General features: G+C 42.9%; 2 protein-coding genes across 6 annotated transcripts; one reads left to right on the top strand and one right to left on the bottom strand.

The window, feature by feature from the left end:
* Window positions 1-3,425: 3,425 nt before the first annotated feature.
* Window positions 3,426-9,598, bottom strand: napab (N-ethylmaleimide-sensitive factor attachment protein, alpha b). Its single transcript, XM_076100236.1, has 11 exons — window positions 9,371-9,598; window positions 8,009-8,088; window positions 7,782-7,898; window positions 7,368-7,414; window positions 7,170-7,247; window positions 6,970-7,025; window positions 6,690-6,774; window positions 6,489-6,593; window positions 6,334-6,402; window positions 5,744-5,794; window positions 3,426-4,576 (listed from the first exon to the last, which is right to left on the bottom strand). Exons 1-11 carry the CDS (start codon window positions 9,466-9,468, stop codon window positions 4,475-4,477), a joined length of 888 nt encoding a protein of 295 aa, XP_075956351.1. The 5' UTR covers window positions 9,469-9,598; the 3' UTR covers window positions 3,426-4,474.
* A 1,999-nt stretch (window positions 9,599-11,597) lies between these two features.
* On the top strand, window positions 11,598-24,399 carry bicra (BRD4 interacting chromatin remodeling complex associated protein). 5 transcript variants are annotated; one of them, XM_076099993.1, is made up of 15 exons: window positions 11,604-11,655; window positions 13,600-13,645; window positions 13,756-13,801; window positions 14,357-14,422; window positions 14,674-16,728; window positions 16,925-17,113; window positions 18,694-19,299; window positions 19,795-19,981; window positions 20,080-20,177; window positions 20,307-20,441; window positions 20,538-20,584; window positions 20,678-20,826; window positions 20,926-21,022; window positions 21,106-21,224; window positions 21,322-24,399. In XM_076099993.1, exons 2-15 carry the CDS (start codon window positions 13,605-13,607, stop codon window positions 23,109-23,111), a joined length of 5,625 nt encoding a protein of 1,874 aa, XP_075956108.1. In that variant the 5' UTR covers window positions 11,604-11,655; window positions 13,600-13,604; the 3' UTR covers window positions 23,112-24,399. The 5 variants fall into 5 exon arrangements, with proteins under 5 accessions (XP_075956111.1, XP_075956108.1, XP_075956112.1 ...); XM_076099995.1 differs by having other exon boundaries at window positions 11,605-11,655; window positions 20,926-21,020; window positions 21,122-21,224; XM_076099994.1 differs by having other exon boundaries at window positions 11,605-11,655; window positions 20,926-21,020; window positions 21,119-21,224.
* The last annotated feature ends 89 nt before the right edge of the window (window positions 24,400-24,488 follow it).

Raw genomic sequence — 24,488 nt, 5'->3', positions numbered from 1 at the left:
CAGTGAGTTGGCAAAGCAGTGTAACATAGCTGAGCATTTGGTGTTTTAAATTGCTATTGTGAAAATGTTGTTCCTCTGTGAAATATAAAACCTCCGGTACATGTCTATTTGATGATCAAATTGTACATTTTACTAAATGTTTTTATCTGAACCAAATCCTAATGTTAAAATAAAAAAATCATATACTAGAACTTTGAAGTGTCACCACCTTGATTTATTATGTGTAACTGTAAATGTGATTGTTTGAAGACAATGGAACCTGTTTTTCATTATTGTTTAAAGGATGTTTGACATACTTAAGTTAGACGAGTAACATGAACTTGGTTGTTTTAAGGCAATCGGTTTGCATGGTTTTACCAAGTAAATGATTTTAGTGTTCAAGTAAATACAACAGAAATGTTAAGTTGCAGGAAATGTCACATTAGTTAGCCCGACTTAAATAAATGGGTTGCTTGGAATACACACAAAGTATATTTCACTTGAAATTATTTAGTTGTTTGAAATAGTAATTCTGAGTAGGCTTTACCAAGTCAAGAGTACATCTTAAGTAAAGTTGCAAGTACTCTTCACTCATTTTTTTAGTTACTTAAACTCAAGTGTAAGTGTACTACACTAAAAAAACATTTGTTAGTACAACATACAATACCTATTCAACAATACTTGAATGAAACGAGTACCGTTACTTGCTTTTTTCAAGGCAATCGGTTTGCATGCTTTTTTTAAGTAAGGTTAACTAATTCGATTTTACAATGTAGAATTGCCATAATTATAAGGCTGTTTGATCACCACTGACAAGTACAAAATTGCTTTGTCAAAGTCAGAATTTCTTATTTCAAGCATCCTAACCTTTTCATCAACGATCAAATGGAATTGATTGTTTTATTGTCAATCTTACAACACAGCACAGCAATTATGTATTCCTAGACAAAATACAGTACAGAGCAAAGACAGTACTAAACAAAGTCAAACTATTGCATTAAGAACAAACTTTCTCCTCGGCCTGTCTCATCCTTTAGCAAGCTAAAGTGAGTGAGCACTGTGCTAACATCTCATTTGGAATATAAAGGTTGCCATTACATTCATGGCCAAGATGTGGTTATGATCATAAGCAGAAATGCCATGTGATAATTCTGTACATCTAAATGGACTCTTAATACATTTGATCTAACAGACATTTAAAACAACCTCCAATAAACACAGCCAGTATTATACCAAGATTCAGATGATTTACTGTATTTAGGTAGCTATCTTTATAATTACGTATTTTCACAGCCGTATACTTCAACAGTTTAACTACAAAAATGGTTAGGGTTAACCCTAACCCTTTTATGTTTAGATGGAGACATTATTCTACTTGAAATGAGAGAACATTTAATTATGTATTTCTATGTATTATTTATAATCCATCCAGTTAATTTGGAAAACTGAGAATACTAATTGTTAAAATATAATTGATGTGTACTTTCTTTATTTGATTTGACAGTTGTTGACTACACAGAGACGTTGTTACTATGGCACTAAATAGCGCAAATTAGATATTGCCTCAGAGCTGTCCAGGTGTCTTCTGTGGAGTTGTTGAAAACAGTAGGGGCAGGTTAAATTCAATTCAATTTATTCACGAATCACAAATTTGCCTCAGAGGGCTTTACAATCTGTACACATACATCGGAACAGGAAAAACTCCCCCAAAAACCCCTTTAACGGGGAGAAAAGAGGAAGAGACCTTAGGGAGAGCAACAGAGGAGGGATCCCTCTCCCAGGATGGACAGAAGTGCAATAGATGTCATGTGTACAGAATGAACAACATTTACAGAGTTACAACACATTCAATGCATATGACAGAACCACGGCAGGAGGCAAGACCAGGGTCCAGGTTTCACCAGGATCCACGGAAACCTGCGAGGTGGGAAAGCACAGAGACTCCGGTGAAGGAGCAAAGTCAGTAATGTGCGTTAATGGTATTGGTACCTGCAAGGATAGGACGCACAAAGAGTGAGTGAATGAGAGCATAAAAACACTGTCCTAATGTAGGAGGTTAGAGTAAATCCCAACATTTTACATAGTTAGTTAATTATTTTACAACTGTATGATTATAAATACTATATTTCAAAATATCCCTCCTATAAGCAAAGCTCTCTAAGTTTTACTACTTAACTCTCAGTAAATAATCAATGTTAACAATTTGATATTCAAGGAGGGATTTGGTAATCCTTAAATCATCATGGTGGCACCAAACATCCTGAGCCAAATTACAAAAAGTGCTAACGGACAAAATCTATTCTGAATCCAATGTTACAGGTCAGATATGCTACTGGTTTACACGACAGGAGTTTGGTGAGAGTATCTTACCCCATCATCCTACATCGGACACCGGAAGTACCCTAACGCAGGTGAGAGATGCTCCTCAGCTGGGGGTCTCAGCAGAGGAGGAAGGGGATCCAGAGGAGGAACGAGTGAGAAACCTTTTTGGCAGTTTTGTGTAGTATCGTGAAGCTTTCTTTCTATTTGATAAAATATCAAAGTTTTGTGCAACACTTTCCTGATTTGAAATGGTTTTTAGTCTCGTGTTTGCAATAAAAGTTAAACAGGCCTGCATGATATTATGAAATATGCAATATTTACATCAGCTGCACTGCGTCGTATGTAGATGGTATTGTGCAACATGTTGCAGTCAAATAATTGAAAATGCTTTGTCAAAAAATCCTTTTGCACAGATTTAAAGATCAGTGTGCTTGTACTGTCAGTCAGGGCCTGAGAGTTTCCCCAAAACTAGAAAAAGCCTTTCCAAGGGAGACTACATTTCCTCAAGTTTGAAACACTATATAGAACTTCTCTAATTCATCTATCATGAACTTCATAAAGATGAGATGTCGAGCCAATAAAGTTGTGAAAGACGGATTCCTTTGCAGTGATGTGGGGAGGTTTGCTCCAGGTGGAAAGCTAAATATTGTTGTGAATGGGTCAGAAATATAAAAAACTTCATTTTGTTGTTGTAGGCCAAGTGTCCACTGTGGCCTCATGTGTTTTTAACCACATTTATGTAACATTTCATACCAGTCATAACGAGTTGACGTATTCATTAACTCATTTATTTTATTACATTATTAAGTGGAAACACTCAGACAAGATGGTGGCAGGTAGAGGTACGAAGTTCTCTTTGGGGACTGTAAGGGTGACTTTACATCCTAACCCTGCCTAGCATCAAACCCTTTTATAAGGGGAGGGCCTCCACCCTCACTGGCACTGAATTGCTTAGTTCCAGCCAATCCTGGCTGGCAGAATGCAATAGGAGCTTCTGGTGAGGTCATACCGTAGGCGTTCCCAATGTGAGACACTCACTCATGTTACTCAGAGAACCGGGGTTACACAAGTAACTTAAAGTTCTGAGCAATATATCAGGTGACCATATCAAACAGAGGAGCAGGTTGGTGGAGCCCACGTCCAGGATGCGTTACATCTTAGACAGGTTTATTCAAACGTTTGACAGGAAACATGAGTGACGTACAACTTCTGTAAGACCAATTGTCTCTTGACAAAATCACCAGGAGAGTAAATGAGCACAGTGTTCAGATCAGAAAAGCTGATGTATTGCATTTCGTGCAGGCAGTTTTTTCAGCCTGTTTAGTTAAGATAGGAAAAAAAGCACATATTATACAATAACAAAAAACAAGAAAACACACTTGAGAAACAACTCCTATACAGCGGGAAAAGGCTGCTCTTGTTTTCTCATCCTTACAAATGTTCACAAAAGTGATGAGCATCTTTCACCTTTGTTTGTTAAGTAAAAGCACTTTAAACAATTTGCAAATTAATTGATAACGCTTCTAAAAGCAAGATTTTTTTATGGTTTTCCTCAAATCTGGCAACTCCCATCCTGAGAACTTCGCAGAATAAGGCAAAGTGGGTATTTGCCGTGGAATCACCTCAGAAACTCCTGACCTCTCTGCTTGAGGAGCTCTGCAGCTGAGATATTGTGCTGTTAATTAGAGGTGCCCTGATATGACCGACAGTATACTGGAGTGCTCAAAAGTATCAAAGACCAATGAGTGTGATTTTTGGCATTTGGTAAGTTATATTCATTCTCAAGCACATTCTGGGAAAACATTCTTTAGATCCACATTATTAAATTGCCATCCTCTCAAACATTTTATAACAAGAAAAATTTAATATAATCTTTATTTCACAAGTGTGCTGGTATTATTATTTTGTATTGGGCCAAAACCTGGATCATAACAATAAACAACCAACATAGTATTCATACCTATAAGGGAATCATTTTTGAGCTGAGCGGATTAAAAAGGCAAGAACAAATACTGCAGATGGTGGGAAAGAAACGCAGCATCTGTGAGGGAATATAAGGGGCTAACGGTCAAACTATCCAGATTGCTGCTAGAATGGAAGTGAGAGGCTCCAGGCAAAAAAGAAGGATGCAAGTCGGTTGCTAAGGGTTCGAGGTCACGAACAGGTAGGGAAGTCAGCGAAGGTCGCTCTCATCGTCTTGTATGGTTTTCTTGATGCGGAGAAGCATGGTGGTGAGCCACTGGTCCAACCGTGAAATGGTGTCGAATTCCTTCACCTGCAAATGAGTAGCAAATATTAACACAATTCCCCACACCCAATGCGTTACCTATATTTACAGCCAGGGACATACTGTAAGTATTTGGACTGTGACACAATTTTTCTTATTTTGCCTCTTTATGCAACTCCAATGGATTTGAAATGAAGCAGTCAATGTGTGGGTCAAGTGTAGACTTTCAGCTTTAATTCAATGGATACAACAATAATATCACATTACCCATTTAGGAATTACAGCCATTGTTACACAGCCTCCCACATTTATTTATATGTACACTGCGTGCACAATTATTAGGCAAGTTGTATTTTTGAGGACTCATTTTAGTTCATCTTCAACCCGAAAAGGTCCAACTAGCTGGTATTATTAAAGATGAGCTAGTTTTTAGAAGACACTTTCTTCAAGCAGTGGTACAGGAAAAAGTCTATCTTTCAAGAAGACCATGATTTTTATGCAGACATTGCTCCATCGAAGTACTCCCCTGCGTGGCTAGCCAGTAAAGGCCTTAAAGATGAAAGAATAATGACATGGCCCCCTTCCTCACCTGACCTAAACCCTATTGAGAACTTGTGGGCCCTTCTTCAACGGGAGATTTACGGTGAAGGAAAACAGTCCGCCTCTCTGAACAGTGTCTGGGAGGCTGTGGTCGATCGTCAACAGATCAAGAAAGTGACAGAATCCATGAATGAAGGCTTATTACTGTTATTGATAAGAAGGGGGGGGGGGGGGGGGGGGGCTATATTGGTCACTGATTTCTTTTTTGAAAAGTCAGAAATATTTATTTGTAAATTTTGAGTTGTTTATTATTATTCTCACTTTAACAGATGCAAATAAACAAGTGAGATGGGAACATTTTCGTTTTTCATTTAGTTGCATAATAATCGTGCACACATAGATATTCTCCTAAGAAAGCCAAAACCTCACTTTTACTTTCTTAAATATTCAGGTTTGAGGTTTATTAACATTTTGGATTGACCGAGAGCACTGTAGTTATTAAATAATAAAATGAATCCTCAAAAATACAACTTGCTTAATGCACGCAGTGTATGTATGCGTGTGTGTATGTCTATAGACCCAGAAACACTGTAGGACACTGGTGTCAATCCAGGATTTTCTAACAAACTGCTGCAGAAACTCGTATATTCTGCTGAAAGGAAACGGTCCACTCACCGCGTCAGTATAGGCCTCCACGTTCTGTTCTTCATAGGCATCTAGAAGTTTCTGGTTAGATAAAAACAATAATGCTGTACATCAGAAAGGCTGCCTATAGACAGAAATACACCCCGGGGGTGAAAAAAAACAACCACTGAGATGCCAAAACAACCGGCTATAATACACTGTCTGCATGACTGTCGGTATTACAAAATAAACGATTACTTCTAGAGTTTTTAAACAGCAGCATGGCTTTCTTACTCCAGTCAGAATTATTGGGAGCAGGCTTAAACTGTGCTGGTGCTTTTGTAATATTATGCTGGGGGGTGAAATGGTTTTGGAGGAACATTTAAGCATGAGGCTTAATACAATCTAACTTTCGTTTTCCGTTACTAGCACGTAAAACTTAGCAAGTCATCGACAGTTCTCATCGAAGACAAAAGAGACCAGAGCAGGAGGGAAGCGGTTGTTAAGTTGTAAGATCTATCTCAGTAGTCTGTCGAGTTAAACTGCTCTCCAGCCGCCTCGTCCCTCGATATCTAGAGGATCATTCAATGTTGGTTTTGTTCGTTTGTGGATTTGATCTCTTAAACAACACCAAAGCATACCTTCAACAGCTTGCATTCCCGCGAGTCTGAAAAGGCCGGAAACATCTCTTCATACTTCTGCACAGCAAGCTGGGCGACAAGAGGGTGAATGTTAGGACAGAGGCTCGTGTTAAACTTGTGTCCATGTACTGCAAGTGTAAGTGTTACAGCCTTACTTTTGCATTCAGCATGTCCACACAGAAGTGACAGAGCGCCGCCTTGAAGAAGTGATCCTTGGCACTGTATTTCAGGAGTGTACTGTCCATCGCGTGGGTTCCAACCTACAAATCACAAAGAGTACAATTCATGTTGGTTTTGTTACTACAAGCGACTGAACAACATGTTGGTTTGAAGGCTGCTGGTGAGCATTATCCCACCTGTTCATAGATCTCAACGGCTTTCGGGTACTGCTCCAGCTGAGCCGCGTAGGTTGCTACTTTCAGGAGGCACTTGTTTGCTGAACTGAAAAGGAAAAATCGAGAAGCTTCTCAGCACACATGTATTCACAGACATTAAGGGTCAAAGACCAGAAAGTAAGTAAATGCACAATGATAAAAAAAAAAAAAAAAAAAAAGGTTTAAAAAGGAAAGAAATTGCATTTATATTTAAAATAAAGCCTATAAAACTGAGAAAATATTGCTCATCTAAAATAGTCACCTGGTAGATTCTTCCCCTTTGTAATAGTCTGCTGCCTGTTCATAATGAGCAATGGCCTGCAATGGAAATAAGGTAAACAGAGCTTTACGCAAGTGAATACGACAGTTTAAAACATTAGTAGCTGTTTAATTAGAAGCAAGAATCTGCCTTTAAATGGACTGGATACGTAAAATAATAATCATGAAACACAGATATCGGACCTTGTCGATGTCAACCATCTCAGTCTCGTATATTTCAGCAATGGTGATGTGATGTTTGGCTGCGATGGTGAAGCGCCCCTATAACAAAAGGAAAATATATGAGAGAGGGGATCAACAAGGGGAGCTCCATGTTACATCAATACATTTTTTTCCCACATGTAATAAATTAAAGAAAGAGTTCCCCGTTAGTCCACTCACCATATCAGTGTATATCTCAATAGCTCGATTGAGGCAGTTTATGGCCTCTGTTGAGAAATATAAGGTCATTATCATATTCAGACACATTAACAAAAGGAAGATTGAACTAAAATTAGAAGCAACCAGATGTGAGAAGTGCAAGGTTCAAGTCCATTTTTACAATGTTCCTGTGCCTCAAAAATGGGGACCACTGGGCTTGATGTCATTATTTCTTTATGGTATTTTCTCTGGTGCAAAGCGTTCAATTGTCCACAATCCCATGTTCTAACTGCACAGCAGTTGAACTCTTCACCTGGACGATCTTAATGACATCAGATGACACTGACTTTAAGTACAACTGGAACTGGAACTGGTAGAGCAGCTCGTAAAGGAAGTGTGTACATCCTTCCGAGGGAAATGACGAGTAATGATCACCTTGTGGATCTGCTTTTTTGAAGGCATTTCCAGCATCTATGAAGTTAGTCGCCGCATCGTGTTTGCTCTGCATCTGGAGGTGCAGGCGAGCCGCCTGGGAGAATGCGTTTCCTGCGGCTGAAAAGAAAATGTTGCATGTTAAGAAGGGTTGAAAGTCTGCAAAGATCTAACCAAGTAAAAGGGCAACCATTGAGCCCGTTCATCCAACCTGCACTCGTTATTCTTACCACACCAATTTTTGGCCATTTTGTACATGTTGGCTGCCCTCACATACATGTCACAGGCCTCTTCCGTCTTGGAGGAACCCCTGTGTGTGAAAGCACACATGCTTAGTCAAACAAGACTCATACAGGCAATTTCTGGGTGACAAATATCAAGTCCCATAAAAGTTAATAACTAGATATTAATAATGTCAAGATATTTTGGTCATGACAGAGGCATTCACTGCTCACTCAGCTCAAACAGTCCAAAGAAGTTCAGAAAGTAAGGTTTGTATCATATATTATTTTTAAACGATCTAATTTAACTCCGTTGTGTTATTGTGTTTTAAATTCTGTTGTATAAATTAATAATTCTGAGCAATGCATAACAGTGAAACGTGAACATCACTAAATATGGCTCATTACTGTTAGTATATTATTATGTTAGGCTTTTATTATTATTCCATTGCACCTTATACTATCTTAGCTTTTAAGTTATTCTGTTTTACGTTATATTTCAATATCTATACAGAGAATATCCATTACTTAATCACATTATATATATATATATATATATATATATATATATATATATATATATATATATATATATATATATATATATATATCTTTCTAGTGTATGCTGTTCATTTAATTATTTCCTAGACTTCTAGCACTTCTTTTTACTTCTAGCAACACCTGTATCCTCTGGGGATCAATAAAGGCTTCTCTTATCTTCTCTATCTAACTGGGCTTGAATGTAAGTTTCTAAGTTAAACAGAAACCTGCTTTAACAACTTTAACTGGTTTTGGACAGGTATATCCAATCTCAGCAATGTCGGTGGGTGAAGGCTCACTATTTGTACTTAATCTGTTGCAACTCACAAATCCGGTCCACTCTGCTATTGTAAACAAATGTGATGCACATGTGGTTTGCGTCAACAGACTGAGTGGCCGTGCAAGAGTTCCCCAGTAGATGGCGCTAGAGCCGCAACACTACAATTAATACTAATGTGTCTTTAAGTTACACCAATCATTTAGATTAAAGTACAAACTCATTAGTACCTGGTATAGTAAAGACACTGCAGCACGTGGCATTGTGTATCTGAGCCTCGTTCATTGCTATTTTAGACAGTTTAGTGTTCAGCAGTGGTCTGAGCGAAGATATAGCTAAATGGAGCTAAACTGTAGCATTGACAACGCTTGCATAATATTGACCACAACAACCGAACGTCATAAAACGTTGTAAAACACCCCAGTTTTGTAGTGGTTTTACTTTATTTGTCCTGCCTTCAGATCTGACCTCAAGTGGTCAGCTAACCATCTTCCGCTTAGTTGGCCTTTAGCTTTGACAGAAGTAGCTAAAGAGCAGCTAACTGACTCACTCACCCAAACATCGCTCCGAAAAACGATGATGATGATTTCATTTTCTTGTCAGCCTCGGCCACTAAAGCCATTGCTTCCTTTTCTTTCCCGCTATTGTCCATTTTTCGTGTCACTGCTCTGATGTTGAGGGAAGACCGAGAAAATGCGAAAGTCAACAAACTTGCTAATCGGTGCTAACAGGAGCGAATTTGGTTTGTCTTGTCACGTCACGTCACCACTGGCACGTGACACGGGGGCTGCTGCTGCGTTCAGGTGCTCTTCGTAAGCTCCTACTTCTATCCCCCCAAACAACAATAACACGGTGTAGAAAATGTACTCAAAGTCATGCATTCAATATTGTACTTATTTAAAAGAACAAGTATTAGCATTAATATATACTCGTGCAAAAAATAAATCAAAGCACTCCTTGTGCAGAATGTGCCAGTTCATTAAAGTGTTTAATACATTATCGTATAAAGAAGCACACAATGGAAATACTCGGGGACAAGTACCTCACCATTGTGCTTAATACGGTACTTGAGTAAATGTTTTGTTACAGAACGGAAATGCAAAATAATGATGCTGGCCATATGTAGGTGACTAATTTACTTCAGAAGTGTAATGCATAAAGCAATATAGAAATGGGAATGAACCACAAACATATTCCCTCTTATGAACATAAGACCAGTCCTCATACATCCATTCATCTGCTACCCGTTTACCCTTTGAAAGGTTGCAAGGTGCTGGGTCCAATCCCGGCTGAGGTCGCCTGTTATTCACAGGGCTGACACCCACAACGTTGTTATTGTGAATAATATTGTAATATTTTTTTAGTTGTCATATTAAACTCATGTAATGGTTATTTTATATCAGTAAATTGTGTAAAGACAGTAGAAGTTCTTTATTTCCTAGCAGGATCCTTAGACTTGGGTAAATGTTTCAGAGTCCAGCCCCTGTTTAATAATTGTGGAGATCTTATAGCAGTTGTTAAACAAAAATGAGAATTAAATTTAGCCTATTCTTCAGCTGAGCAGATCTGCAAAACTGCAAAGCACCTACTTGATGTTTAACGATATTTTGTCACATTGATTAATAATTGTGTTTGTTATGATCCTTTTTAATGACAATATTTTTATTTCACAGTGTTGTGGAACATGTTTGTTTTGCTACTCCATGCTGATCTATTTCATTTTAAGACTCATCTGATTATTTAAAGTCTTGGCACAACATCTGCAACATTTAGGACCAAACATTGGCATTCACTTTTAACCTACTGCATAATCTTCTTGTTGACTACTTTGAGTCAGATGGCCAAATATTTCCTGCTCTGAAAGTGAATATAAATCGTGACTGTGGCTATTATGTAAGCCTTTAACCAGATGATTTAGTTATACACAGCTGCTCTCGGGTTTAGAGGTCCCTTCCTGCCTGAAAAGGAGACTTTCCAAAAACATATGATTCTCCCAGATGCTGATCAGCAAAGCATTCCCCAAACATGACAGTATCGCTACCATATTTGATTCTTGGTATAAGAGGTTGGAGAATCATCAATTAATTTTAGTCCAACTGTCTGAAAAAGCTTTTTGTACTGATTTATCTGGTCAGTTTCTGTTGTTCCAGATTCCAGTTTAAGCTTTGGATCAGGATGCTTCACTTATAGCTCTGCCAGGCAAAATGTAGTCGGTTACTTCTTGGATGATTAAAAGTATAATAATTAGCCTGACAGCCATTATGAGGAAAAGTCCCCAAATTTCCAATGTTCCAAACTAATTGGACAGTGTGTCCACAAAGACTGTGCAAGCCTTCATTATCTGAAAGTGAGGATACGTGCAAGTTATATTTGCTATTGATTAGGGAAACAAATAAGGCCTTATTGGTCATCAACCTTCCAAGCATTCAGAATGTTTTTATCATTGATGATTAGGTTTTCCACATGATATCCACTTGTGTGATTACATTGCACAAACGTAAAAGTATTGGAATTTGTTTTAAATCGCAGATTCCATCGGCAGTAAAATGCAAAATGCTCAGTAATATGAATCCAGAAACGTCATATATTAAAACAGTGACAGGGTAGTTGAGTATTTGTTGATTAGGCATTAGTATTTTACTTTTACTTAAGTATTACTGAAGTACAAGGTCTTCTGAATACGTCTTCAGACCATAGCTTCAGCTCCAGACGAGGCACAACAACTTTCATTCAGGCAAAGCGGAAGTCTCCTGTTTCCTGCCTGTAGTTGGGTCCTGTACAGCAGCCCGTGCGAGGCTGTCCTGGAGACCCCGCGTTGCCTGCACCGCTATCGTCTCGGGTGAGTTTGTTACAAATGTTGAGATTTCTCTATTTATCCACATAACTGTTAAAAAGCTGCATTTTTCACGCGCTGCAGCGAAGCCGCAAACTGCACAGCTATAGCAACCGAAACGCCACATTGCTGCATGGCCCGGCTCACATAGTCATTTTCCACCGAATTCCCAAGCATACCCCCCTTCATCCAAGAGTATTCCAACATTTACTCATATTTTGCTTGCAAGGAGAGATAGATAGCTCGCTACGCAACTGCCGTTACACTTCTAAGCAAACAGTACTGTAATGTTGAGGTTGAATCGAGGTGCTGCTGTGCAATAGGAGTGTTACATTTGTGTCACTCTGTGGTTTGTTTTGAATGTCAAAGGCTCAAGCTAGCTGTGCGTCTGAATATTGTTGATAGCTGGGTTGGCTTAGCAGGCTAGCTAGCTAGGCTAACGAAATTCAATCCAGATGCATCAAAATGCTGGAAATTGACGTAAAACGGGGTTTTGAAATTCAACGTTTTATTAAATTAGAGTCTTAAGCCACTTGTGTTGCTGTTTGATATTGTGTAATACAAAGAATCGGCAAAATATGCATGCAAAAGCTCTCCGAAAACAGCAGCTAGCATGTAGCAAGCCGCTTGCAGTCTCCATTCATATCCTGCGCACTGGCTGCTCAGACCGAGTAATGGCTACGGTACTCTGCCTTTTTAGAGCGGCAACTGGGGATGCGTTCCCCTCACAACCGTGGGCATATGTGTGTTAGGAAACATCGTTGACTTGTTGTTTTGGTGTCCAAATCTGGAAAGATTAAGAGCCCGCACTCTTTAATCTTTCCAGGTTGTGTGAAAACCGCGCGTTTTCAGTTTGTTGTCTTTTTGCCGTCCGCTGTTTCTCAGTGAGTAGCAAACAAAACTGCTGCTTGAGCTCATAATAGGTTTGTGTGGACGGATTTGTTATTGAGTGTGTTTGTGTGTGTGTGAAAAAATGACATGATACAACTGATGATGACGATGGGGTTATGTGTTAAAATGTAAACTAATTTCTTTATTTAAGTGTAGTTGCCCCCAAGCTGCAGAGACGTCTGACAGCTCTACTGATGTCATGTTTTGAGTCATTACTCGTAATTTGAATGTGACAAAACAGGCCTTGCGAGATAAACTATTCACATTTGGCATTGATTTTTGTAATAACAAAAAATATATACATATTAAAAAAAAACTTTATTGCAAGGGAGATTGTTGTGCAGTAGTTGTAGTTGAAAGTGGGAAAGAGTGCAAAATAAACGATAAAGAAAATCAAGAATGTAAACATGTAGATTAGTCAAAAGAACTACAGGTTTCTATATTTAGTCTTTGGGGGAATTTGTAAGAATGATGGGTAAATAGAGTAATTATTTCCTAACGATACAAAGCCGAAGCTGGTTTAAGGTCTCACGTTGCATTTAACCAACATGTACCCCTATACTACCTTATATATTTTAAGAGGAATTAAGAAGCTTAAATAAAAGTTATTTGAAATTATATTTAGTCGTCTTGTTGTAATTCTAGTGTAGTCTGTGTAGTACAGCATCAACATAGCAACATAAATGTGTGATAATGATATTCTGCAGAACTTTGCTGAAATAATCCAATAAATGCCATTTTAATGTTTTACTCTGAAATGATTGTTGATAATAAACAACCACATGACATTGCTCCTTCTCACACTGAGGAGCATTTGAAGAAGGTCAACACAATACATCAGCACTCATGTCCCACTAAACAACTAAAGCACTAAATATGGAGCTAGAATATCAAACACAATATGGGGAAGTTATAATAACAATATAAAAGAAATGTAACTGAACATATGGTTGGACATATTATTAATTAGGGGTAAGGGTCATTTTTGTGTTTTTTTTAATTTTTGTTCTTGATAATGAAACCAATCAATGGACTTAAAACCTGTTTCGTCTTTAACAGTTGTCATGGATGATGAAGATGGCAGGTGCCTTCTAGATGTAATTTGGTAAGTCATTGCTGACACGGTGCAAGAGCAGTTTTCTATTCAACAAAGGGTTTAGTCTTCTCTTTCATCTCGTTTTGTACTGTTGTGAATCACATTGTTTTCTCCTGCAGTGACCCAGAAGCTCTCAATGACTTTCTTCATGGATCTGAGACCCATGTGAGTATGAGAGAGAAAAAAGTAAACGTAGACACGTATGTTACGCGTGTCATTTATTGTTACAGAAAATTGGTTTTGTCATTGATGGGATGAGGAGTCTTAGGTGTGCGCATTTCATGTTGGGGCTTGCATGACTTCGTACTTATGTCACTTTCGGATTACACGTACATGCACCCTGAAACTCACGTCCCGCACTACCTTCATTTATTCTTTTTTTTTTTTTTACGGCTTCCTCTGCTTAACGGTTGTCTTTGCTTTTTAATTGCACTATTTATGCTTTCAGCCTGCCTTCCCTTTTTAATTAGGCTAATTCACAAAATGAGAAATGCTAATACTAACGCTTCCCAACTCTTTGTTATTCCTATCGTTTTGTCCCTCTGTCGCTTATCCTTTTGCTGGTTCTTAACTTTCTGGGTTCTCTGGTCTGTTTTTCTGTCCTTTCCTTGTCCTCCTCTGTTTGATGGTCTGTGTGTTTCTCTGTCCTGGTGGCTTTTGCCTGCTGGTTTGGGTGCCTTTGGTTTCTGTCTGTCCTATCCTGGGTGGGTGTGTCTGTAGTTGGACACTGACGACCTATTGGATGGTTCGAGTGACCCCTCAAGCTCGTTCTTCTCTACTACTGGGGTGAGTAAAATCCCCCAATCCTCCTCCTTCTGTTTTCTATCCATCTATGTAGCATGCATCTCCAAATACCCTCCCTTTCCACTAACATACCTCCACTCTTTGATTTGCCGCAATATTACAAGAGGTTTTAGTTTTTTGTGGGGTTTTTCGCGTCTGTATTTCTGTGGTAACTGTCGCGCTTCTCACCATCACATCGAGACATCATTTACATCCATCACCTTGTTTCACTTCTTTCCTGCTTTCCTTTTAAGGGCCATGTTCCAGAGGTCCAACCTGCAGTCCAGCTGTCGGCCAATGAGCCGGCAGGCCTACCCAGAGTCAGTGTTGACCTGGACTTCCTGGAGGATGATGACATCTTGGGAGGATCCCCGGGTGGTGATGGTGGGAGCAATGGGATTGGGACAAATCACGAGCCATGTGACATCCTGCAGCAGAGTTTGGCTGAAGCCAACATCACAGAGCAGAGCTTACAGGAGGCAGAGGCTGAGCTGGACCTGGGCTCCTTTGGAATTCCAGGCCTTACGCAGGTGGTACAGACGCTGCCTGATGTCAGCCTCTCTGGGGCTGGAGGCACTGCGGTTGGTGTAGGCATTGGTGTTGGGGGAGCAGCAGCAATTTTCCCTGGGTCAGCCTCGAGCGCCACGGCTACTCTTCCCAATGCCACAGCTGACATGTTGGGGTCCGTGCTTGCTCAGCAGGGCCTTCAACTCCAACCCCAGGTCATGAACAAGGCCATTAGTGTTCAGCCATTTATGCAGCCTATGGGCCTGGGAAATGTGACGCTTCAACCCATTTCAAGTCTCCAAGCTCTTCCTAATGGGAGTCAGTCTGGACATCTGGGTATCGGACAGATTCAGGTTGTGGGTCAGCCTACAGTCATGACTATCAATCAGTCTGGGCAGCCAATCCTGGCTAAAGCCATGGGTGGTTACCAGTTGCACCAGTCTGGGCCAGAGGTGTCAGGTGCTGGTTCTCAGGTGGGGCTTGGAGGCTCAGGGGGTGGACTTCTGATCCAAGGTAACAAAGCCACTTTGGGATCTCCAGCTTTAAATGGACCGTCTGTTTGTGTCAGCAGCACAAACAGCAGCAGTGGCGGTACAATGACTTCTGCTGGGCTTCTTGGCTTTGGCAGCACCACTTTAAGTTCAGGAATTGGACCTCAGATGCAAACTCAAGGCCAAATCATGCAGAACGTGATCATCCAGCGCACACCAACACCCATTCAGCCTAAACCCCCTCAGGGGGGAGCCATCCAACCGAAACTCTTCAAACAGCAGCAGCAGCACCCACAGACAGCACCCCAACCCTTGCAAAACGATGCCCACAAGGCTCTAGGGCTGCAACAAATTCCAGTTTCTGCTGCTCAGAATGTAGCCTTCCTGACAGGAAAGCCGGGCTCAAACGTTGTCCTGAGTACTCAAGCCACAACACAAGGCACACAGTTTCAACAAACGCTATTCAAGCAACAAGCATCACAACCATCTGGCAAGCCCCTCAGTGTACACTTGTTAAACCAACAAGGCAGCATCGTTATTCCCTCTCAGACAGTTCTGCAAGGTCAGAATCACCAGTTCCTCCTGCCACAGCTACAAGCAGGTGGGCAGATCCTGACCCAGCACCCTGGGGGGCACATCATAACTAGTCAGGGACCTGGTGGACAGCTCATCGCAAACCAGATCAACTTGGGTCAGATGTTGACTTCACAGGGCCACCCTGGGGCTGCCCACATCCTATCTGGATCCATTCAGCTCCAACCTGGCCAGATGGGCACACCCACCCTCTTTCAGATGCCTGTCTCATTGGCTCAGAGTCAAAGCCAGACACAGACCCACACTGTCTCGGGTCATGCCCAGACAGTCATACAGGGCATGCCGATCCAGAACTCCCTGACCATGCTTAGTCAGGTGGAGGGGCTGAGCCCGGCAGTCAGCCTTCAGCCAGCCCTGCACCCCCAACTAGGTGGTGTCCCCAGCAGCAGCAGCAGCACAGGAGCAGCAACCATGGCTCAAGGCCAGCCCGGAGAGTGTGTTACTGTGCTGGGTAGCTCCACAGACCAGGCTGCTCATCCCACTCAGCAGCATGCAACGCAATCCTCTATCCTCGCCATGCAACCCGGTTCCTCTGTGTCCACTGTTACCACAGTCCCCTCTTCTTCTCCGTCCATGTCTGTGTCCACCTCTTCCTCTGTCACAGCAGTGGGGCTGGTCCCCCATCAGGCTCAGCACAGTCCAGGGAGGTTACTGTTCACCAACCAGGGCTCCAGTATGATCCTGAGCCAGGAGTCTCTGCAGATGTTCTTGCAACAGGTCAGTGTTCCACTCTTTGCATGTTTGCTTTAATTGTGTACTGTACAGTTAACATTGTCTTAAAAATGAATAACATGCACGGAGTGTTATCTTGCTCTGACCTCTTTGGTGTACTATTTTACTCCCCATTCCCTCCAATCCCCTTCTTCCTTCCCTCCCTCGTCCTGAAATGGGAAATGTAATGTACTCCTATCAGGAGCAGCACCACCAATCAGAGAACGAGTCAACCCCCTCTGTGGGCGTACCAGCGTCTGTAATCGTCAGCAGCAACAGCGTCACTGCTCCGGCCCCCGCTGTCCATGACAGCCAATTAACTGACTCATGGGTGGGTCAGAGCCACAGCCCTTCCCCTGGCCCCTCCCACATGACAGCTGTGGTAAAGCAGGTAGAATTGCCCCTTTATGTTAAGCCCCACCCACTTGTTGCAGCTGCTGCCGCCACAGTGTTAGGGTATATCTTATCTTTCCCCATCACTGCTCTGTTCTTCTCTTCTGCATTAGTCATTGCTTCCATCGCTCTTCCTAAGCTCAATAATTACTCGCTTGCAGCCTCTGTGTTTTTCTAACATCGCTTTGTTACATGTAAAGGCATGATCATTCCAGTTGTCCACATGTACTGTGTGTCAGCCATTGGGCCATTTCAATATTTAGCTGTATGCACGGCTATAGAATGTAGGACTGGCAATCAAGTGCCAGTACTTTTTTTTTTTTTTAATTGATGAAATTGTTGAACTAATTTGGTATGTTTTTCATCCATTGTACTCTATGTATTTGGTAACAGACTACAAAAACCATGCTCATGCTTTTAATAAAAGAGACACCAAGGTGCCAAGTGGCCCTCTTCACAGCTGACGTTTTGACTCGTCATTGCAGGGCAAAGACAGGTGTAGTGTATAACATTGATTGTGGCCCTGTTTCATTTAGGTGCACCAGCGCCCAGGTATGGTTCATGCTGGCTCACTGGAATGACAATGGGCCCATAATTAATTGTATTAATAACACCTGTGTTTACCCTGCTGTGAAAAGGGCCGATTGCAACTTGTTCACCTCTTCACTAACACTCTGCTCAATCAGAATCACTCAACTCACCTCCATGTGCTGCATCACTGACCAATGACCGATCAATCCATCCACACCTCCGTCAACCCTGCCCTTGTTGTTTCCACTGTCTCGTGCTTACAGTGCCACTGCCCCGTGTAGCCCCTAGTCTGACCAGCAATGACCCCCAAACGATAATTCATGCTCCCCTGACCCCAGTCCCCGAAGTCTTCAGACCATCTTCTACTTCTCCATCACAGGCCCGCAGAGTTTTACCTATTGCTTTTGTCAACTGTTTTTCTGTTTGGCTCGCCAAATGATCATTGCTCCCTTTTATGTGTGATCCTCCTCAAACGCTAGAAAAACAATCAGTGGGCTCCTACTACTTCTACTTCAGCAACTACTAGATTTTAAAGTCTAACCCTTTGCTTTTGTATTGTTTCGTGTCGTTTTACCCACGTTTGTGTAGTTTTGTATCGGGGTTGGGCGATAATTCATATTTTCATATACATTGATTTTCAGTGGAATTGTGATAATATTGATCATTGTCATTTTACTGTTGTGCAAAGTAACCATTTCAAGCAAAGTATGATTAAACTCCTGCAAAGTAATGTCTTGTTTGTTTTACATTCGTAAAGTTTTTAATGCAATGCATAACAGTGGAACACTGTCGTTACATTAAAACATTTTACACATAATGCATATCATAATATATATTTAAATCTGAATTAAGATTCTCATATCGCCCAGCCCTATTTCTAGTGTCAAGTCTTGAACCATGAACTAGAATCCTGTTTACTACACTGTTTGCATGCAGAACAGTGTGTGATTTTGTGCTTGATTTTTTTTCTCCTCCGTTGTATTTTAACATTGTTTGCGTTCTTGGATCAGTTCAGCGTATCGGTAATTTGTGATTCCACTTCTTCAGGTACCCTCCAGTGGACACCAGACGTCCCTGAAGATCCAGGGCATGTCGCCGGTGTTGTCCGCTCACGGCACAGCTCTCCCGGTGGCAGACAGCCCCCAGCCTGCCCAGTCTCCTCTCACCCTGAGCCAGCAGATCCAGTCACCGCACCATCAACAGCAGTCGCGTCCTCCCTCCCAGCCTCAGCCACAGTCTCTAACTCCCTCCCGCTCATGCACGCCCTCGAATCACCCTCAGCTCTTTATTGTACATAACCAAATGGCAGAGTCCCCCCAACCCGCTCAACAAGGCCAGCCGCAGCAGACACACATTCAAGTTCAGCTTCAGCCTCAGCCACGACCGGCCTCACAGCCTGCCCCTTATCAACAAGATATGCCTCCCATGTCACAGTCACCCAAGCCTCCTCCTACACCACCTGCACAGCACCAGTTTAGTGCTGCTCCTGTCAGCGCTTCTGCCACTGCTGTAGTTAAAGCCCAGGTTCCCATCCAGGTCCTGACTGCAGAGCAGCAACACCACCTGCAATTAATAGGAGCGCAAATTCAGACCCTGTCAGCCATCACCCAGCCCTCGCCTCAGCAGAAACAGCTGCTGGAGAAGCTACACCAGGTACAGACCCAGTTCACCACACACTTCTTAGAAATTAAAAGTTGTCATGGCATTTACATGTAATGAGGGGTCTTGTGTATTTTTACCTCACATGCTACTTCTTCACCCTCCTGTAGTGAACGTGTGCTGTAAAAATTCAGAACAACATTAACCGTGGAGTGTTTTTTTATCTGATTCAGCTCATACTGTTGAAGATTGTAATGCATGCAAAGCATATTTTCCGCCATTCAAACGAGTTCAATATATTGAAACGAGGGCAATAACATCCCATAAGTTACTACTTACAGTAGGTAAGTATACCTGGTATGTTTCTGCGCTCCTTCACACTGTTGTAGAAAGAAAAACTAAATAACGAGAAAAAAGGCATCACTTCCAACCAGTACAAACCAGTAGTCGGAGTAGGCTTTGGGAAACCAAACTGGTTCATCTAGGATTTCTTTGTGTACGAAAAAAAATCTTTCACAATGTAAGAAAACTGTCCTGATGTGTTTTCAGGTTCAGCAGAACATCCTGCTGCAGGCCAAGCAGTCTGCTCAGCCTCAGGTCAGCAGTCAGTTCAGCTCCCAGCAAGACGTGCCTGTTGAGAAAGTGGTGCTTACATCATCAACCAACACCGGCACACCTGCTCAGCTTCTCTCAGTGCTGCAGCCGACGCCGCTGCTCGTCCAAAGTCCTGTTACAGGTCAGACACGATTTGCCACAGACGACGCAACACGGCAGGGCCCTAAACACACCGAAGTAGGATTCCACTTTGTAATACTTTGTTTCCTCTTGTTTTAGCATCAAGTGACTTACAGGTATTCTCAGGAGCCCAAGGGCCAGCTGGAGCAATGGTGAATCAGACTGTCACTCCTGCTAGCCTTACCCAGCCTGTACAGGTACAACGCACACCTCAAAGCCAGTTCCTCTCTAAGACATGCAAGATGGTCATTGTGTGTAGCTGTAAAAATGTGTACTTTCGTGTATTTTTGTCAGTTTACGATCCTGCTTCTGATTTTCCCCCACAGGTTCAGCCAAAGCCAGGGGTGATCAGCTCAGTGGGAGGGATAACTCTGGGGAATAGTGGGATACAGATACAGGTGATAGGAGCTAGTCTTACTCAAATGCCTGCTCCACAGCCCCCAGCTCCAGTACAAACTCAGGTAAAGGAGTGCCACCGCATGCTAGTGAGGTCCTGAACAAACTGCCTCTAAGCTCGAAGGCGTAACCTCTGTTTTTAATGTTTGTTCACATCACAGACAACAACGATGATGCCTTTCAGTGCAGAGCCCAGCAAAGAGGCCAGGTATGTGCCGCACTCATTTTCATGGCTCATTTCAACTGTCTCATAATAGCATTTTTGTAAATAATATTTCTGTATCCACACGCATCACTGCAGGATGCTAGAACAGCTGAGGAAACAGCAGGGTTCAGTGCTTCACCCGAACTACAGTGCTCCTTTCTACTCTGTTGAGGACACACTGCACAGACTGCTGCCTTACCATCTCTACCAGGGAACTGCCAACTCTTCTGAAGACTATCAAAGAGGTAACACACTCCATAGCCCGCAGTGCAGCAAATATACATTTTAGTACCGTTTTTATTTCTTCCAATTTCGCGATCTTCATTCTTGGTTCTCCTGCACAGTGGATGATGAATTTGAGACTGTTTCCTGCCAACTGCTGAAAAGGACCCAGGCCATGCTGGATAAGTATCGCCACCTGCTCTTTGCAGAGTCAAAAGTAAGTTTATAAACCGACATTCTCACCATGTGCCTTTTTTATGTCGTCTTTCTCCTGAATTGATATTGAACTGATGTTTTTCGGTGTTTAAACCTGAGCAGAGACTTGGCCCCTCGGCAGAGATGGTGATGATAGACCGGATGTTCATTCAGGAGGAAAAGATTGCGTTGAGTCAGGACAGGATTTTGGCCAAGGAGAGACCAGGTACCCTACCACTGTTTGTTGCCATCAATGGCTTTGTAGTTGTCTTGATCTAAATTAGGTGTATGCTGATAATATAATTCTGTTTATTTAATTGCAGAGGAGTTTGTGGCAAACGCTCGCATGTTGGAGAGTGTAGTTTCATCCCAACATAAATCCTCGTCTGCTGAGTCCACATCGTTGAGTGGAGGTGTACCTGCTGCTGTCCCTGCTCCACCACCTGCAGCTCCTGCCCCAGCCCCTCTCCCAAACATTGCCCCAAATCCCCCTCCTGCACCCACCCCATCTCCAGTTCCTGCTCCAGTTCCTGCCCCAGCTCCAGCACCTCCTTCCGCCAACCCTTTCCCCTCTACCAAACTAGTAATAAAGCAGGGTGGGGGCGGAGCCTCTGTGTCCTGGTCCAGCAGCTGTCCTCCAGCTGCAGCGAGCAGGCTGTCCGTACCCACCAGCCAGAGCTCCTCCTTCAGTCGCGCTCCAGCAGCATCGTCTTCTTTCTCCTCTTCGTCCTTCAACTCTCCGGCGGCCGACGATGACGACGCTCTCCCACAAAGAACCAGCAAACCGCCTATGAAGACCTACGAGGCTCGAAGGAGAATTGGCTTGAAGCTGAAGATCAAGCAGGATCAAACGGGGTTCAGTAAGGTGGTCCACAACACTGCCTTAGACCCAGTGCACACACCACAACCTCAGCAGAGCAGCAAGTCCACATCCCAGCCCCAGACTCAGCCCCAGTTTGAAGCTGCTGTACCGCACCCAAAGTCCACACCTCTATCAACCCCTCCTGCTACAGTCATCAGAACTCAGTCCCCTGTGTGCACTGCTTCTTCTGCCTCATCGGTCACCACAACAACCACTCAGTGTAACCCACCACTGAGAGGTAATGTTCCCCCCACTGCAGCCCCATCTTCCTCTACCTCTTCCTCTCACACGTGGTCATTGTCCACCTCCTCCTCCTCCTCCACTCAAATGAATGGGACATTGGATCACGACAACGTGGGTCGGGTCAAACACAATTCTGCCTCCACTGCCACTCCCTCACAGACAACATGCCGTCTCCCCCTTCGAAAAACCTACCGGGAAAACATAAGTCCCCGCGTGAGACCTGGTGTCCCAGGGGGAGGAGACGAAAGTTTGTCCTACCCCAGACCCACACCGTCACCCCCCAGGCACGAGGCCTCCCCCTCTCCCCCCTCAGAGCGGACAGTTATAGCCAGCGTGAAGGTGGAGAAACGAGGCCGGGAGGCCTCACACACTCACGCAGAGTCAAGCCCCGAAACGGGCCGATTAGGGAGTGCAATGCAGGGGCTGGACGAAATGGACGAGGTGTTTAATCGTGGTATCAAAACGGCACAACACCATCATCTCCCACAGCTCCTAGACAGGGAGGGGGCAAAGGAGAGAGGAGAGGAGCGCACAGACCCAGAAACGGATGTAAGTAAATACAAGAGGGCGAGTGGGAAAAACAGACATAGGGCAGGTGGGAAATTCCGAATGGACCAGCATGCCCCTGGGCCTCCCTCTCCGGAGTCCTCCTTCACACGAGACTCTTTGCTTCCTGCAAAACGCTGCAAGTCGGATTCTCCCGACATGGATAACGCCAGCTTCTCCAGCGGCAGCCCTCCGGATGACTCTCTGAACGAACACCTGCAGTGTGCCATCGACAGCATCCTGAACCTGCAGCAGGAGCCCTCTGCCCGCGGGCACCACGTCAAAGGGAGCAACAGCAGGTCCCACCAAAGCCAGCGCCCAGGGGGCTCGGCAGCCTCATCCCACAGACCCTCAGTACCACCCTCCTCCTCGGCTTCCTCGTCGTCCTCCTTGGCCCAGCACCCTCAGGTCGGGGGCCGTGGCCACAATGGCAGCCTGGTTCCCCAGACTCAAAGCAGATAACAGCCCCTCAGCCCCAGGCCAGACTGACAAAGGGGGGAACTAAGAGACAGATATGGAGGCAGGGGACGGGGGGCTTTGTGAAAACAGTATCACTGTACTACTCTGCCAAGCTGTGTTGGCTTTGCTTGTCCATTTGAATTGTCCAGACATTTCTTTGTCATTTACAGCTTGAGGTAGACCTGTGGTGGAATAAGTGAGAGTGTGGTCAAAGGTAAAACTGTCTTTGTGAATTGCAGACGTTAAGATGTCTGGCGTTTTGTACGTGTTCCCTCAGCCAAGCTCAAGTTATAAGATGTCGAGGGATTTCTTTCTTCCTTTTCCGCTATTGATCTTTTCTTCTTCTCATTTGGTATTCATACATTCCTTTCCTGTGGCCTGAGTCTCTTAACCACGTTGGTTCTTTTGCTGGTTTACACTCAATGTCTCAATGAGCATCAGGCCGCTCATTTAAACAGTTAAGTTGCCAACAACTTGTTTTTCATACAGAGGAGAATACAACCAGGTTTATACAGCAAAACGTCATAATACATATTGTCTTCCCTTACCAATCAAATTTCATTATCTTATCACAAAGATAAAGCTGCCATGCAAACAGCTCATGCTAAACTGACCACCTCTTTATCTAGAATACTTGTCCGTAGTTACACTGCTCAGACGGCAACTACTCTTTGTCTGCAAAAAATCAGTTGGCCTCAGCCTCCCTTGAGTCTGCATTTTGCATCGCATGCATTTGAAGCTGTTGACATGTTGAGGACATCCTTTTGAAAAATGCTGAGGTTGTTTTCCTTTTGACTTTTCTTGGGTACTCTAGTTCTGTACTGTCAAGATGTAAATGAAATCTGGTTCTTTTCTGCATCTAATGTGATATGATTTTCCAGGTTTTTGTTTTTCGACCACACCCACACACACACACACCTGCTCTCCTGTTGCCTGCGATGCCAGGTTAGGAGTTTATGCATTTCAGTCAGCAGGGGGCAGGCCAGTTTGAACTGTTACTGTTGTTCTCTATCAGTTCCTTTCATCTTTCGGCTACGGTATCCCTGCCTCCCATCTGTTTCTTTTCTTGTGTCTTTTTTTTAAGCCTGGTGGACAATTCAAACACAAACACAGCACAAGCATTGAAATGGAAAAAAAGGAACAATAATAATGTACAAAAAGACAGTAAGAGAATTTGAAGTATAGTATTACAGATTAATTTTGTATTGTATTTATTGTGTATAATGACACTTTTTAAAAAGAAATGTACATTTAGTAAAACTGTAAATTAAACCGTGCTTCTTTTATGAAACATTGCAGGGTCCTTTAGTCATTTGTCCAGCTTCAGGGCGCATTCTTTTGGATGACTAATGATGATTGAGGAAAACCGAGTGCTGCTGG

This window comes from Anarhichas minor, unplaced genomic scaffold (genome assembly GCF_050575085.1).
Source record: "Anarhichas minor isolate MPS153535 unplaced genomic scaffold, ASM5057508v1 ptg000026l, whole genome shotgun sequence".
Taxonomy (NCBI): domain Eukaryota; kingdom Metazoa; phylum Chordata; class Actinopteri; order Perciformes; family Anarhichadidae; genus Anarhichas; species Anarhichas minor.
This window is presented reverse-complemented; position numbering and strand designations above follow the sequence as displayed.